The sequence below is a fragment of the Anolis carolinensis genome, chromosome 5 (genome assembly GCF_035594765.1).
Source record: "Anolis carolinensis isolate JA03-04 chromosome 5, rAnoCar3.1.pri, whole genome shotgun sequence".
Taxonomy (NCBI): Eukaryota; Metazoa; Chordata; class Lepidosauria; order Squamata; family Dactyloidae; genus Anolis; species Anolis carolinensis.
Genome location: NC_085845.1, coordinates 56,682,440 through 56,695,026, shown reverse-complemented (window position 1 = coordinate 56,695,026; position 12,587 = coordinate 56,682,440). Strand labels below are relative to the sequence as shown.

The following is a 12,587-nucleotide window of genomic DNA, read 5'->3' as shown; positions in this document are numbered from 1 at the left end:
TAAAATAATCCAGAAGCAGCCCCATATAATTTGTCAGGACATTTTTTTCACTTTTCATACAAATAGTTCACTTACTTGTAATTCTGATTCTTTAAACATAGGCTGGATGGCCATCTGTTAGAAGTACTCTGATTGTGCTTTTCCTGCATGGCAGGGAGTTGGACTGTATGATCCATGTGGTCTCTTCCAACTCTATTATTCTATGATTCTATAATTTGAAGCAGTCATCTGTGATGTCACATATAATACATTGCTTTGTGTTTCCATCGCGTCTCTCAGAAATTATAGAGCAATCGAATACATTTGAGGATTGAACACTACCCTTGTCCCAGGTGGGGTTGCCACCCTTCCTGAATATTGTAACACTAACTGTGTCTGTTACTCAATTAGTAAAGCTTACAAAGATTATGCTACATTTAAAAGTTGGTCAATTTATGGCTGAACATCTTTGCATGGGGATAGTGGAATCTTATTGCTCTATCAGTTCATCAGATAAGGAAAAGTCTGAACTGATAGCAAAGAAGATGGTATTGAAGACTAGTCCCTGAATCAAAGTCCTGATTAGTTGGTGAAGTCTATTCAAACATAACCACTAGTCCATGCTAATATTTGTAGCCAAGAAAGCCAGAATCCATGTAGGCTCCCACCTGGCCATACTGGGCCTAGGACACAGCTTTACTGAGCTCTAAATGTTTCCGAGAGGCTCCGCAGAAGCACAAAACACGAGTCAAAAGAGACCACCAAAGAAATAAATTTCACCTCACATTCTGTCCTGTGATAATTGGATTTTGAAAAATTTGGCTTGTTGTGGAAACAAGGATTCATGATAAAGCTTCAGTGGAGACATGTTTTTGCCATTATAACTCATTCAAGAGTGAATTTCTTTTCTAAGGGATAGATTTCTTTCATTTCCTGTTGTCTCAATTTGTAATTATGAGCCTTTTGTAAGTCGGGTGTTTGTAAGTCGGGGACTGCCTGTAGTTACATTAGTCTGACCCAGCCAAACAACCAACAGTGACCCATTTCAGGCTGACAGAATGATTTCAGCTTTCATGTCATAAAATACAAATATTATACATAGAGTATAATCCAAAGTGCATATATAGAAATGTGTAACACACAAAACTCCATAATAAAATAAACCTGTTAATCTTAAAGACAGCATTCTAGTTTTTATATTTATGTAATTGGGTATCAGTATATGTTCACAATAACTTACTTCATTTCCTTCCAATTCAAAAAATTCAAACTTCACTGATATTCTATATTGGGTAGGAGCAACCACTTGCCATACACAGTTTTTATTAGGAGGATATTCTTTGGGCCACCCTGGTGTTGTTATAGTCCCATTCAACTTTGTCAAAAGTCCTCCACAAGCAGCTAAAAGGAAAGAAAATTAAAAAATTTATATAGCATCAGTTTGAGGCATGTACCGCATTAGATTGAACAGCAAATCCAACTTTCAAATAATGTAATTTAAATCATAGTATGGATCAGACAGTCAAATTCAGGGCCATTCAGAATTCACAGTAAGTTAAAAACTGCATCCTAGAATATATCTTCTGCATGTGGTGAAGTGCTTAAGCAAACCCTGAACTTGTCTCTGTACAACACTCAGGACATTTTAAGTAAATCTGTTCTCCTTCCAAGATCCCTCTACCACCCCATTTTTTAAGGAAAAGAAAGATAACTTGCAGAGCAATTTAGTGATGAATGATGGGGGAAACCCAATTCTCTGAACTCCCAAGAGGGAATGGAGGAGCAGGAAAAGGATTGAGGGCATTAGGGCTACCCTGAAGCCTGCTCTCTACAACCCCTTCCACACAGGTGCATAAAATCCACATTGAACTGGATTATATGGCAGTATGGACTCAGATAACCCAGTTAAATGCAGATATTGTGGATTATCTGCCTTGATATTCTGGGTTATATGGTTGTGTGGAGATTAACTTGTGGAGGAGAGAAAGAATGAAGCCATAAAAAGTGTGTCAGAATGGCAATTCTTTCCTCTCTTTCCTACTCCACCCCCTACACCAGTTTTTTTTACTTCCCCAAATCCCATTTCAGAACACAGCTTTCATCCTTAGAACATTTCCTTTTATACTTTGGTTTCCTTTCCGCCCAACCTGGAGCTAACTTCAATTCATACAAAATAAAAATATTGAGCCACTAAATGGTAAGTCAGCTGTGCAGGCAGACTTGCAGGATGCAAATGCTAATATCTTTTATTGTCGGTTTGATATATATATGTGTATATGTGTGTGTGTGTGTGTGTGTGTGTGTAGATTAATTACACATGCATAATATCTATCTTGGCATGGTCTTGGGAAACAATATTTATATCAAACTCCCAAATCTTTGCCTCTGTAAATAGCTTATGCAGTAAAACTAGACAATCTCCATCACATAGAAAATATAAGCTGTACCTTCACAACTTTTCTTATCAGGCCCAAGTTCATATCCTGGATCACATGCACATTGATAACTACCCAATGTATTAACACACCGTTGCTCGCATCCGCCGTTGTCAGGTTTGGCACATTCATCTTCCTCTGTGAAGAAATGGAAAAATAACAGTCCACTAAATTAAAACTAGCACACATTTATCACTTGACTGTAAGACATAATATATAAGGTAAAGGTAAAGGTTTTCCCTGACATTAAGTCCAGTCATGACCGACTCTGGGGGTTGGTGCTCATCTCCATTTCTAAGCCCAAGAGCCGGTGTTGTCCGTAAACACCTCCAAGGTCATGTGGCCGGCATGACTGCATGGAGCGCTGTTAAAATATATATTTCTTTAAAATTTATTGAGAAATTTGCACTAACACAATTGTATCTGCAGATTGCTTTTCAGTGTTCTAATAAGTGAATGAGTCTAGTTCTAAGTTCTATTTATGTTATTGTTCCCTGCTCAGTCTTAGTACTGAAGTGCTGAAGTATGGAAGGGCACAGAAGGCATAACTAAGCCTCCTTTCCCTCCTTCCCAGCTTGCAACATGGCAAGTGATGGAAATGTGTGCATGTGTCTTCAACAGAACCACATGGGATAGTGGTTTGAGTGTTGGAATATGACTCTGGAAACCACATCTTGAATCTCCACTTGGCCATGGAAACCCACTGGGTAACTCTGGCCAAGTCACATTCTCTCAGAGGAAGGCAAAAGTAACCTCCCTCTGTATAAATTTTACCATGGTAGTAACTCCATGGTAGTGTCACCTTAGGATTGCCATATATCAGAAACAACAAAAACAACAACTAGCGTCTTCAAATTTCCTGTTGAACCCATAAATTTTTCATGGTTCCTTTTTTCAGGCAAGTTAAACTCAGAGGTAGTTTGCAATTGCTTTACTCTGAAATGTAGCCTACAGCACATAGTATCCCTTGGACATCTTTCACCCAAATACTAACCAGGGCTGACCCTGCTTAGCTTCTGAGATCAGATTAGATCTGGCCTTCAGGGCATTTAGACTTCCTAGATGAAAGAAAAGGGAATGTTCGTGTGTGTTTTATCTTTGTTTAACCATTCCTTTCCCTCACCCTCTTGGTTGAAGAAAGCCTAATTACCAACTGAAAAGGATTATGGGTTTTCCACATATAACCTACTAGATTGCCTAAATGGGGAGAGGAACAAAAGAGTGTTCTGCAAAGGTATTCTATGCAACTCTTGCAGATGTACATCTGCAGAAGGGCAAACCATACCTGAAGAATTTTCTTGCAAATATGTAATATTTTAGCCTGCAGGAATTTATAAAATATTAACAAAGAGTGAAAATTGAAGAGGGTCACTCAAAGGGCATTTTAGCTCCAAAAGAATGAATTGTATGTTATCCTGAGTTCATATTTAAACATAGATTAACTGACTCCTCAAATATGTTCATTCTTTTCACATTAAAGGGAATAAGATGCATTAGAAAGAGAAGGAAGGCAGAATGCAGTATTATTACCACAATACCATGTCAAATTTAGCAATAATTCAATTATAATTTATGAGATTTTTAATTGATTTGTTGGGATGATAATTTTGCCACCTCTTATAAATGAGTAATTTAAAGCCTACTTGTGCTCAAGCTAACAGGGCTACGGTTACCTTAAGCATGTACAGTAAACTTAAGCATAAATGGTCTTTAAACAAGGTAGCCTGCTGAGAGGAGACATGATAGGCATGTATAAATATGTGAAAGGGTGTCATAAGGAAAAGGGAGCAGACTTGTTTTCTGCTGCCCTTGAAACTTGCACTAGGAGCAATGGGTCAAATTACAGGAAAGGAGATTCCAGCTGAACATTAGAAAGAACTTACTGAACTTACGAACTGTTCAACAGTGGACCTCCCTGCCTCAGAGTGTGGTGGAAACTTCTTTAAACAGAGGCTGGATGGCCATCTGTCAGGGATAGTTTGATTGTGCTTTTCCTGCATGGCGTGGGGTTGGACTAGATGGCCCATGTGGTCTCTTCTAACTCTATGATTCTATGAATCACACATTTGTAATGTGTGAAAATCCACAGAGAAGTAATATAGAGGAAAAAAGGTATGTTGAATGGACTCAGATTATCTTTCTTTCTAGTTATTGTAATATTCATACTGGATCAATAACAAAATTCTCAGACATAATGAATTTTATCAATGATGAAGTAAAATAAAAGCCAGCTATCTTTATTCCAACTATCTTTATTCATCTACTCTGGAGGTGGCAGAATAACATGTAGGCCTCTTCCACACAGCTGAATAAAATCCCACATTATCTACTTTGAACTGGGATATATAGCAGTGTGGACTCAGATATTTCTTCTCAAAGCAGATATTGTGGGTTATTCTGCCTTGATATTCTGGATTATATGGCTGTGTGGGAGGACCCTGAGGGGACAGAATGAACTGTAATGATGAATAGGAATCATTACAAATTGTTTTACTCCAACTCTACTAGTCTTTGGTGTATCAGAACACCTTCCATCAACTTAAGTATCCCATTTAAATACATCTCTATACTTTCTGATTTTGCATCATCTTTCAAACACAAGTACAGCCAGATATTTGTGTGAGAAAAATGTAAGCCAACCTTCTTTAAGGAACATAGATATTTCTAATTACTCAATGAAGTTTAAATGGATGAATGTTTGCTATTATTTATTACTTATTTGGGAAATACATAGCTGCTTTGGTTTCTAATGAATCTTAAAGTACAAGTGAGACTACACTTGATCTTAGCCAAAAGGCCGAGAAGCCTAAATGTATATGTTTCTATCCTATTCTGATGCTTGTACATTTTCTGTTGCTGGTCATCGACTGTAATAAATAAATATATAAAGTACAAGTGGAACAAACCATCACTGATCCACTGCAGGATAAATTCAAATTCTTGAACTATTTTAATCCAATCTCAGGCCTGATCTTGGAACACAAACTCCTTCAGTCTTTCTATGGGGTGTTTGTACGAAGGCAACAACAAGGGAAGCTCAAGTCTTTGGACCTTTGGGTGCGTTTTTCATATCCCTCTGGAAACAATGTCAGAATTCGGATACTGGATAATTATATTAAGGTGATACCATGCCCAAGTAGCTGCCCGAATCCAGAAGGTGGTACTGGATGATTAATGCTCTGAATCACACACAATGTCTCATATGTTAACTCGTGCTATATTTTATGCCCCATGTTGTTCAGCAACTTCATATGAAGCTAATTAGCAATGATAACTCAAATTATGCTATCACTGATATACAGATGATATCCAATCTTACTTTCAGAATGTTCTGTGTGAAGATTAAGGAACTAAACTCAATCCAGACTAGATTAAAATACTGTTTATGAGTGGCTCATCTAAACAGTGGTATTTAAGAGAGTAATTCTCCCTCTAAATAGTTAGATAGATACTTTCAGGATGTTCTAGAATCCATCAGTATCATTAGAAACCGGAATGACTTCAGTATCTTTAGAGCAGCTTTATCTGGACAGGACAAGGTGAACGGTTCACTCTGGAACTGTTGCAATATCTGCAACAAATATATTAAATCAGCTGAGAAATTTATGTTAGTCCCAAACTAGGCAGATAGAGTGTTTACCAAAAGTGCTTAACGCATGGAAAAATATTCACAAATATTTTCATCCTTGATACAAAAGAGGGCCTCAAATCATCTTGACACTTATGAGAGTTTTTGAGCATATTTCAGTATTTATTTATTTTTGCCATTCACATTTCTTCAGAGAAAACTTTCTTTAGGCAAACTACACTGGATGTTGCAGAAAAAACATGCTATTTGTACAAAATGCTTCTCACTTTCCCAAACTCTTACCTTTAAAAAAGTTAGCAGCAAACCCTGCTTTGTTGACTGTTCCATCAGAAACAAATTTCATCCACAGGGTGTTAGAGGTAGATCTTATGTCTTCAGGTTTATCATAGCCACAGAAATGGCCAATCAAAGGACTGCTTTCACTGGTTCCATCTCGAACCTCTAAATAATCATAGGCACAGTTGTCATGTCTCTCAATCTGTAAATACAGAATGGTTTTTCACTGAGGTTCTAACAAGCATTTTCCCCCTTTGAGCAAAATAGTCTTTTCATTAAGACCATTACTGGGCTCTAGTTATACACATGGGATTGTCCACCTTTTAGAAGGCTTTCTAAGCATAGGTTGTACAGGATTTTTCAATGAAAAAGCATATAAAATGTTGCAGAATATGTGAACAAATGAAATGAAAATAATAATAATAATAATAATAATAACAATAATAATAATAATAACAACTTTATTTTTATACCCCGCCCCATCTCCCCAATGGGGACTCGGAGCGGCTTACATGGGGACCAAGCCCGAAAACATACAACAATAAAATGATAAACAATTATACCAACAATAAAACATCAATATCAATAAAACCATCATAATAATCAACATATAACATAAGATATTAAAAGCAGAAGAGTAAAACAAGGATCTGGGCCAAAGTGCAAAGTATATCAAATGGGAGAGGCAGATTTCTCAGTAAAGTGCAAAATAGTAGTGGCAGAGAGGACCTGTAGTTGGATGGGCAGATAGTTCAACCTAATAGTTAGTTGTCGAATGCGTAAAACAAAAAGATTATTATGCTCGAAATAAGAGATAAAACCATAAATCAGGGCCAGCTAACAACACTCAACAAAGGATTCCCCCAGGCAAGAAGCAGCCAGACTTTGAAGCTGCAAGGCTATTCAATGCTAATCAAGGTGGCCACCTGCAACATTAACACTTGCCTCAAACAGACAAGAATTCTTTCTCCCACCCTGGACATTCCACAAATATATATAAACTCCACTACCTAGTTTCCAACAGACCTCATAACCTCTGAGGATACCTGCCATAGAGGTGGGTGAAACGTCAGGAGAAAATGCTTCTTGAACATGGCCAGACAGCCCAGAAAACTCATAGCAACCCAATGAGTACATATGTTTTGTAGCCATTGAGATATGCAACCATGGACATTTAAAAATTCTAACCAAAACCAGTATTAGGTTAGAACTGAATTTGAAAGAACAATTCAGTGGGACACACTGCATGTAGCAATCTATGCCATTAGGCAAGTATAATTATAAAGATAGTTATTACAGCTTGAGCATCCCTTATTAGGAATTCTGTAAACTAAAATTGAGAAGTGTCCACGTGGGGGCTGAGATAGTGACACCTTTGCTTTCTAGTTGTTCAGTGTGTATAAACTTCATTTCATGCACAAATTTTTTAAAAACTATTGTATAAAATTACCTCTAGGCTATGTGTAGGGTGTACATGATACATGTTTAGACTTAGGTTCCATCTTCAAGAGAATTCAGTATATACATATATGAAAGTATAAGTATTCCAAAATCTGTAACAATCCAAAATCCCAAATGGTTCTGACCCCATGCATTTTGGATGATGGATATTCAACCTATATGTAATGTGTAAGTTTGGCTGCTGAAAAAAAACCTACTAATAAACACTGGTATTCCTAAATATTCCTAAATACAGCAAGAAATAGTTGTGTTTTTGTTTAAAAAGAGTAAATAGTTTTAGAAAAGAAATAACTGCCCTATTATTTCATAGATTCCTAGAGCAGCCTTGTGGAACAGGATTAGTCATTTGTCAAAAGAAACTATTGTCAGTTTTAAAAGCATTCCAATTCAAATAACACAGATAACATAAAACCCCTTTAATCTTCTTGAAATTTATGCAATGGGAAAAGTCTCAGTGAAAGAAAATATTAACTGTAGGGGTTGTAGTATATAGAGGATGCTTTGTTTCTTCATTGGCTTAATGAGGATTCCCTTAAATGTCACTGTCATTTATCCACTAGATGGTTTGCTCAGATCAGTTAAAAGGCTTTACCTCAAATGCCTGAAAGGTTAATCCGACATTGTAGTTCTCTGACACTGTTATTTTCCACACACATTCCTTCATTGGTCTGTAGTCATCAGGATAATTAGGAGATTGAATCTGTCCTTCATTTTTGTGTATTTCGCCTCCACAAATTGCTGAAAAGTACATTAAGAGTGAATTTAAGTACATTTTCAATGTTCATGTTTTTCTTCTTGAGAGTTGGCGGAAAGACTTTCATCCACTTATGACAGAAGACAGTGGGATGCATAACAAATGCACACAATAAATGCAAAGCTATCAAAATGTCAGGTTAATTACTCTCTTATTCCACCCGACATCATTTACAATTTAAAACTGACTGCAATCCATCTTGCAATCAGTTTGTATAAACTACGGGCTGGATTGCAGCCACAGGACATGACCCAAAAGCTCCAGTGTCTGGACCAAGACCTGCTCATGCAGGGACTTCCCTTTGTCTTCTACAAGAGGGAAACGCTTGGCGCACACAATGGGAAATATCTGCACTTTGCATGGAACATTCCCTTCTCATAGAAAAGGAAGCCCAGCGCATGCAGAACTTGGTATGCTGCCACAATTTGTATGTTTATTAAGAACTAGAAAAAAGTTTGTACTTTGAGAAAAGGTCCAGCCTTCTGTGCAATTTGAGCACACGAGGAGCGTTAATATAAATGAGAGTTGTGCAAAAAGAACAAGGTAGGTGGGAGGCTTGGAACCACTCCTGAGGAACAAACTTTGAAAGTCTAGCCCAAAAAAGTAAAGAAAAAAATGGACTTCCTGTAAAAGAATGTGTGTGTGTGGTATATATACATGTACACACTATCCTACACAAAGATAAATAACATAGAGGGTACCATCCAGGAACTGTTTTACATTTTAGAAGTGCAATATTATTAACTGCATTAAGTGAGAAAAAAGTCAGTGCTTAAATGCCTTTTATATTTTCCCTTCTAGAAATGGAAAATGTGAGGAGGGTGCAGGGACTGGGGTGAAAAAGAGCCAGAGAGGCAAGGATTTAAAAGAAGCCTTTCTGCCACCACCTTGATTACAGAAACTCTTACCTGCTATGAAAAGACACATAGAATCATGTTATCATACTGGCTTTAGCCTATAATCAAACATTTGCTTCACCATATTTAAATTGTATGTGTTATCAGCCAAGATGTTCAGACGGCTCACCTTCATAAACAGCTGCAAAACCTTTCCCTACCCAGTTACTGCTGCCACGGAATTCAATCCACATTCTACTATCACTAGATGTGAGGACATCTGGGACCTTATCTCCACAAAACCTGCCTAGAATAAAGAAATGAGAAAAAGCATTCAGAACGCTTTCAAAGATTAAAATTTTCAGTTTTGCACAAGAAGTTTCAGAACCAGACTTGATGTGAGACAGTGAGATTCAAGCCTATGTCTGAAATATTTGAAAGTCCTGCTTGAAGCACCCTTAGCAGCTCCTTCCCAGTTTCTTATTTTCCCATTTGGAGACCAGATTATGGAAGTACAGCAGTAGGAAGCAACAGTGGGTATGAGGAATGTTCCCCCTTACATTTTTAATTGCTCTCCCATCTTTTCATGTGAAAGGGATAGGTCCACATTTAAAAACCTGGGATATAATACATTCTTTATAATAACAATAACAATAATACTTTATTTGTACCCCACTCTATCTCCCCGAGGGGACTCAGGGCAGTTTCCAACAAAAGTAACAAACTAGCAAACATTCATTGCCAAAAACAGACAATGATCAGTCAAATCAAAACAGTGGATAAAACAATCTCAAAATAATTTTATACAACTAAATAAAATTATACATAATTGAACCTAAATAAACATAATATAACCCATCACACAAAATTTCCACAGAGCTGAAGTAGGTGTCCAATATCTAGGCGAGGATATATATAAAGGTGTACTAGTCTTCCTCCTCTCCATATGCTAAGGTGCATAAATGAGTTTTTAAAAGCTTTTTAAGGGAGATAATTTGTTTCGATAGCTTCTGTAAAAATTGCACTTAGGGCAACATGTTGTACTCAGTGCACAACCGGCAGTGTTTACAGTGAACATTTTGGTAAGTATATCAGTTTTTTGGGCTTTATACCGACTTTGCCCTGCTTTAAACAAAGTTGGGAGAATTTGCTCGAAATTCTGAAGAAACCTAGGGATTCGGGACCATCTACATACTGGAGTAGGTCTAATCCAGCTCATGTTTTTGTCTAAGTGGACACCACTTTCATTACCCTTTCCTTGAGGTGATCAGTGCAGAGAAAGAATTTTGTACAAGAATTTCAGAAGAAAGATCGTTATGCAGAGGTGAGCATCTATTTAGGTAAAGGTAAAGGTTTCCCCTGACGTTAAGTCCAGTCGTGACCGACTCTGGGGGTTGGTGCTCATTTCCATTTCCAAGCTGAAGAGCCAGCGTTGTCCATAGACATCTCCAAGGTCATGTGGCCGGCATGACTGCATGGAGCGCTGTTACCTTCCCGCCGGAGCGGTACCTATTGATCTACTCACATTTGCATGTTTTCAAACTGCTACTAGATTGGCAGGAGCTGGGGCTAACAGCAGGCGCTCATTCCGCCCCGGGATTTGAACCTGGGACCTTTCGGTCCGCAAGTTCAGGAGCTCAGCGCTTTAACACACTGTGCCACTGGGGGCCCAGAGCATCTTTTTAGGTGATGCTATTTTAGCACACATATGTCTGTATGCTGGTTTCTGTTGCTTTTCCATCTGCTTATTTATCTGCATATTTCCCTCTTTGTTGATGTGCAATTTTTAAAACCAAAATGTATCTGTCAGACATTTCAGTTTTTTGTTGCAATACATACATGCCGTTTTTAATATCATTCATTGTCTTTGGATATAACATCATATAAACAGTGATGCAATCAATCCAGGATTCATAGTATTAAAGCACTAGAGAGGATTGTAACATTATTTGTCACCCCATGGAACTTGCCTTTTCCTTTGAGTTTGGCTGTTTGGCCATGCCACTGTTTTGTAGCATGGCCAATATAGCTACCCCAAATATATTTTAAGTTTCAGTTGTTCACAATTAATAACAACTAAAATGTTCAATACCAAGTAGAGGTGATTTCTTCCAGTAGCCATCTCTTACTTCAATGTAATCATACCAACAGAGACTACTCTTATAGAGGTCCATCGTAGTGAAGTTTAAAACAATCTGGAGTGGAAAGAAGATAAATATATCATAAAATTGAATGGGTTTTGAGTCTGGACCAGAATAAAGGTCTTTTATTAACATGCTGATTAGTAACACAGAATATTAAGAAATTGTAACATCACGATAGTGCCATCAATAATCTGTGTGTGTGTGATTGTAGAGGGGTGGGGGAGAGGAATCTCATTGCTCTCCACTGTCCTTAGATGACACACAAGCCAAAGGAGGAACTGTTAATTTGTTGACTAAGCCCCACCAGCAATTATGAGAAACTGAAATTCCATCTTGTTAGTCATGATGAACATAGCAGATTGCATCCATTCATGACACATATTTTTAGATAATGACACCAGAACTATGTAAATTGTATTTGGCACAGAAATATTTCACTTTACCTTAGAATTCATGCACAGTGAACTCACTCAAATGGTACACTTTTACAATGTTTTGATATTTAACCATTTCAACAGACAGACATAAAATAAATAGGTATCTATTTATAGTATTTATAGTGGAAAGCAAATAGATCCTGAATTGTATTTCAGCAGAAGGCCTTGCATATAGAGCTAGAGTCTGTATGTGTTTCAGGACTGGGCTGAATACTCTCCTTTTGGAATGCTATTTAATCCCATGAAAATGGCAGACTATTCACCCAGATAGTTACACAGAATTGCTAACCACTGACATAATCAAATATCACAGAATCTTGAGTGTGAAATCCATGAACTACAGCATACTCAACACTGATAAGCCTTAAGGTTGCACTAAAAATTGAGTCACCTGGAAAATATTAACTTAATTTCCTCTTAACCCAAACCTGTGAAAAATCTGGTGTATGATTATTTGTCACTGAAGGAAAAGTAACATGTAATCATGGTTTATTTCATTAATTTTCCACTGTTCTTGAATATTACACTGACATGGCTTCTCTTGAATGGAAACTCAAATCCTTAATGGTTTAAACTGCTTGAATTGAAGGGGAGAAAGTTGTAGAATTCATTTATTTTTAAATTTCTTCTGAAACTGCTTTATATTTCCAAAAATGCAGGAGATAGACAAATTGAG

General features: G+C 37.3%; 1 protein-coding gene across 2 annotated transcripts in view; it reads right to left on the bottom strand.

Moving 5' to 3' along the window:
* The window catches only part of tll1 (tolloid like 1), a 134,470-nt gene that overhangs the window by 25,558 nt on the left and 96,325 nt on the right, over positions 1 to 12,587 (bottom strand). For both annotated transcript variants that reach the window (XM_003225642.4, XM_062981355.1), the window contains 6 exons: positions 11,423 to 11,525; positions 9,521 to 9,637; positions 8,333 to 8,478; positions 6,286 to 6,481; positions 2,427 to 2,552; positions 1,220 to 1,380 (listed from right to left, as the gene is read on the bottom strand). In XM_003225642.4, coding sequence (XP_003225690.2) covers positions 1,220 to 1,380; positions 2,427 to 2,552; positions 6,286 to 6,481; positions 8,333 to 8,478; positions 9,521 to 9,637; positions 11,423 to 11,525 — 849 coding nt within the window. The remainder of the gene's footprint in view (positions 1 to 1,219; positions 1,381 to 2,426; positions 2,553 to 6,285; positions 6,482 to 8,332; positions 8,479 to 9,520; positions 9,638 to 11,422; positions 11,526 to 12,587) is intronic.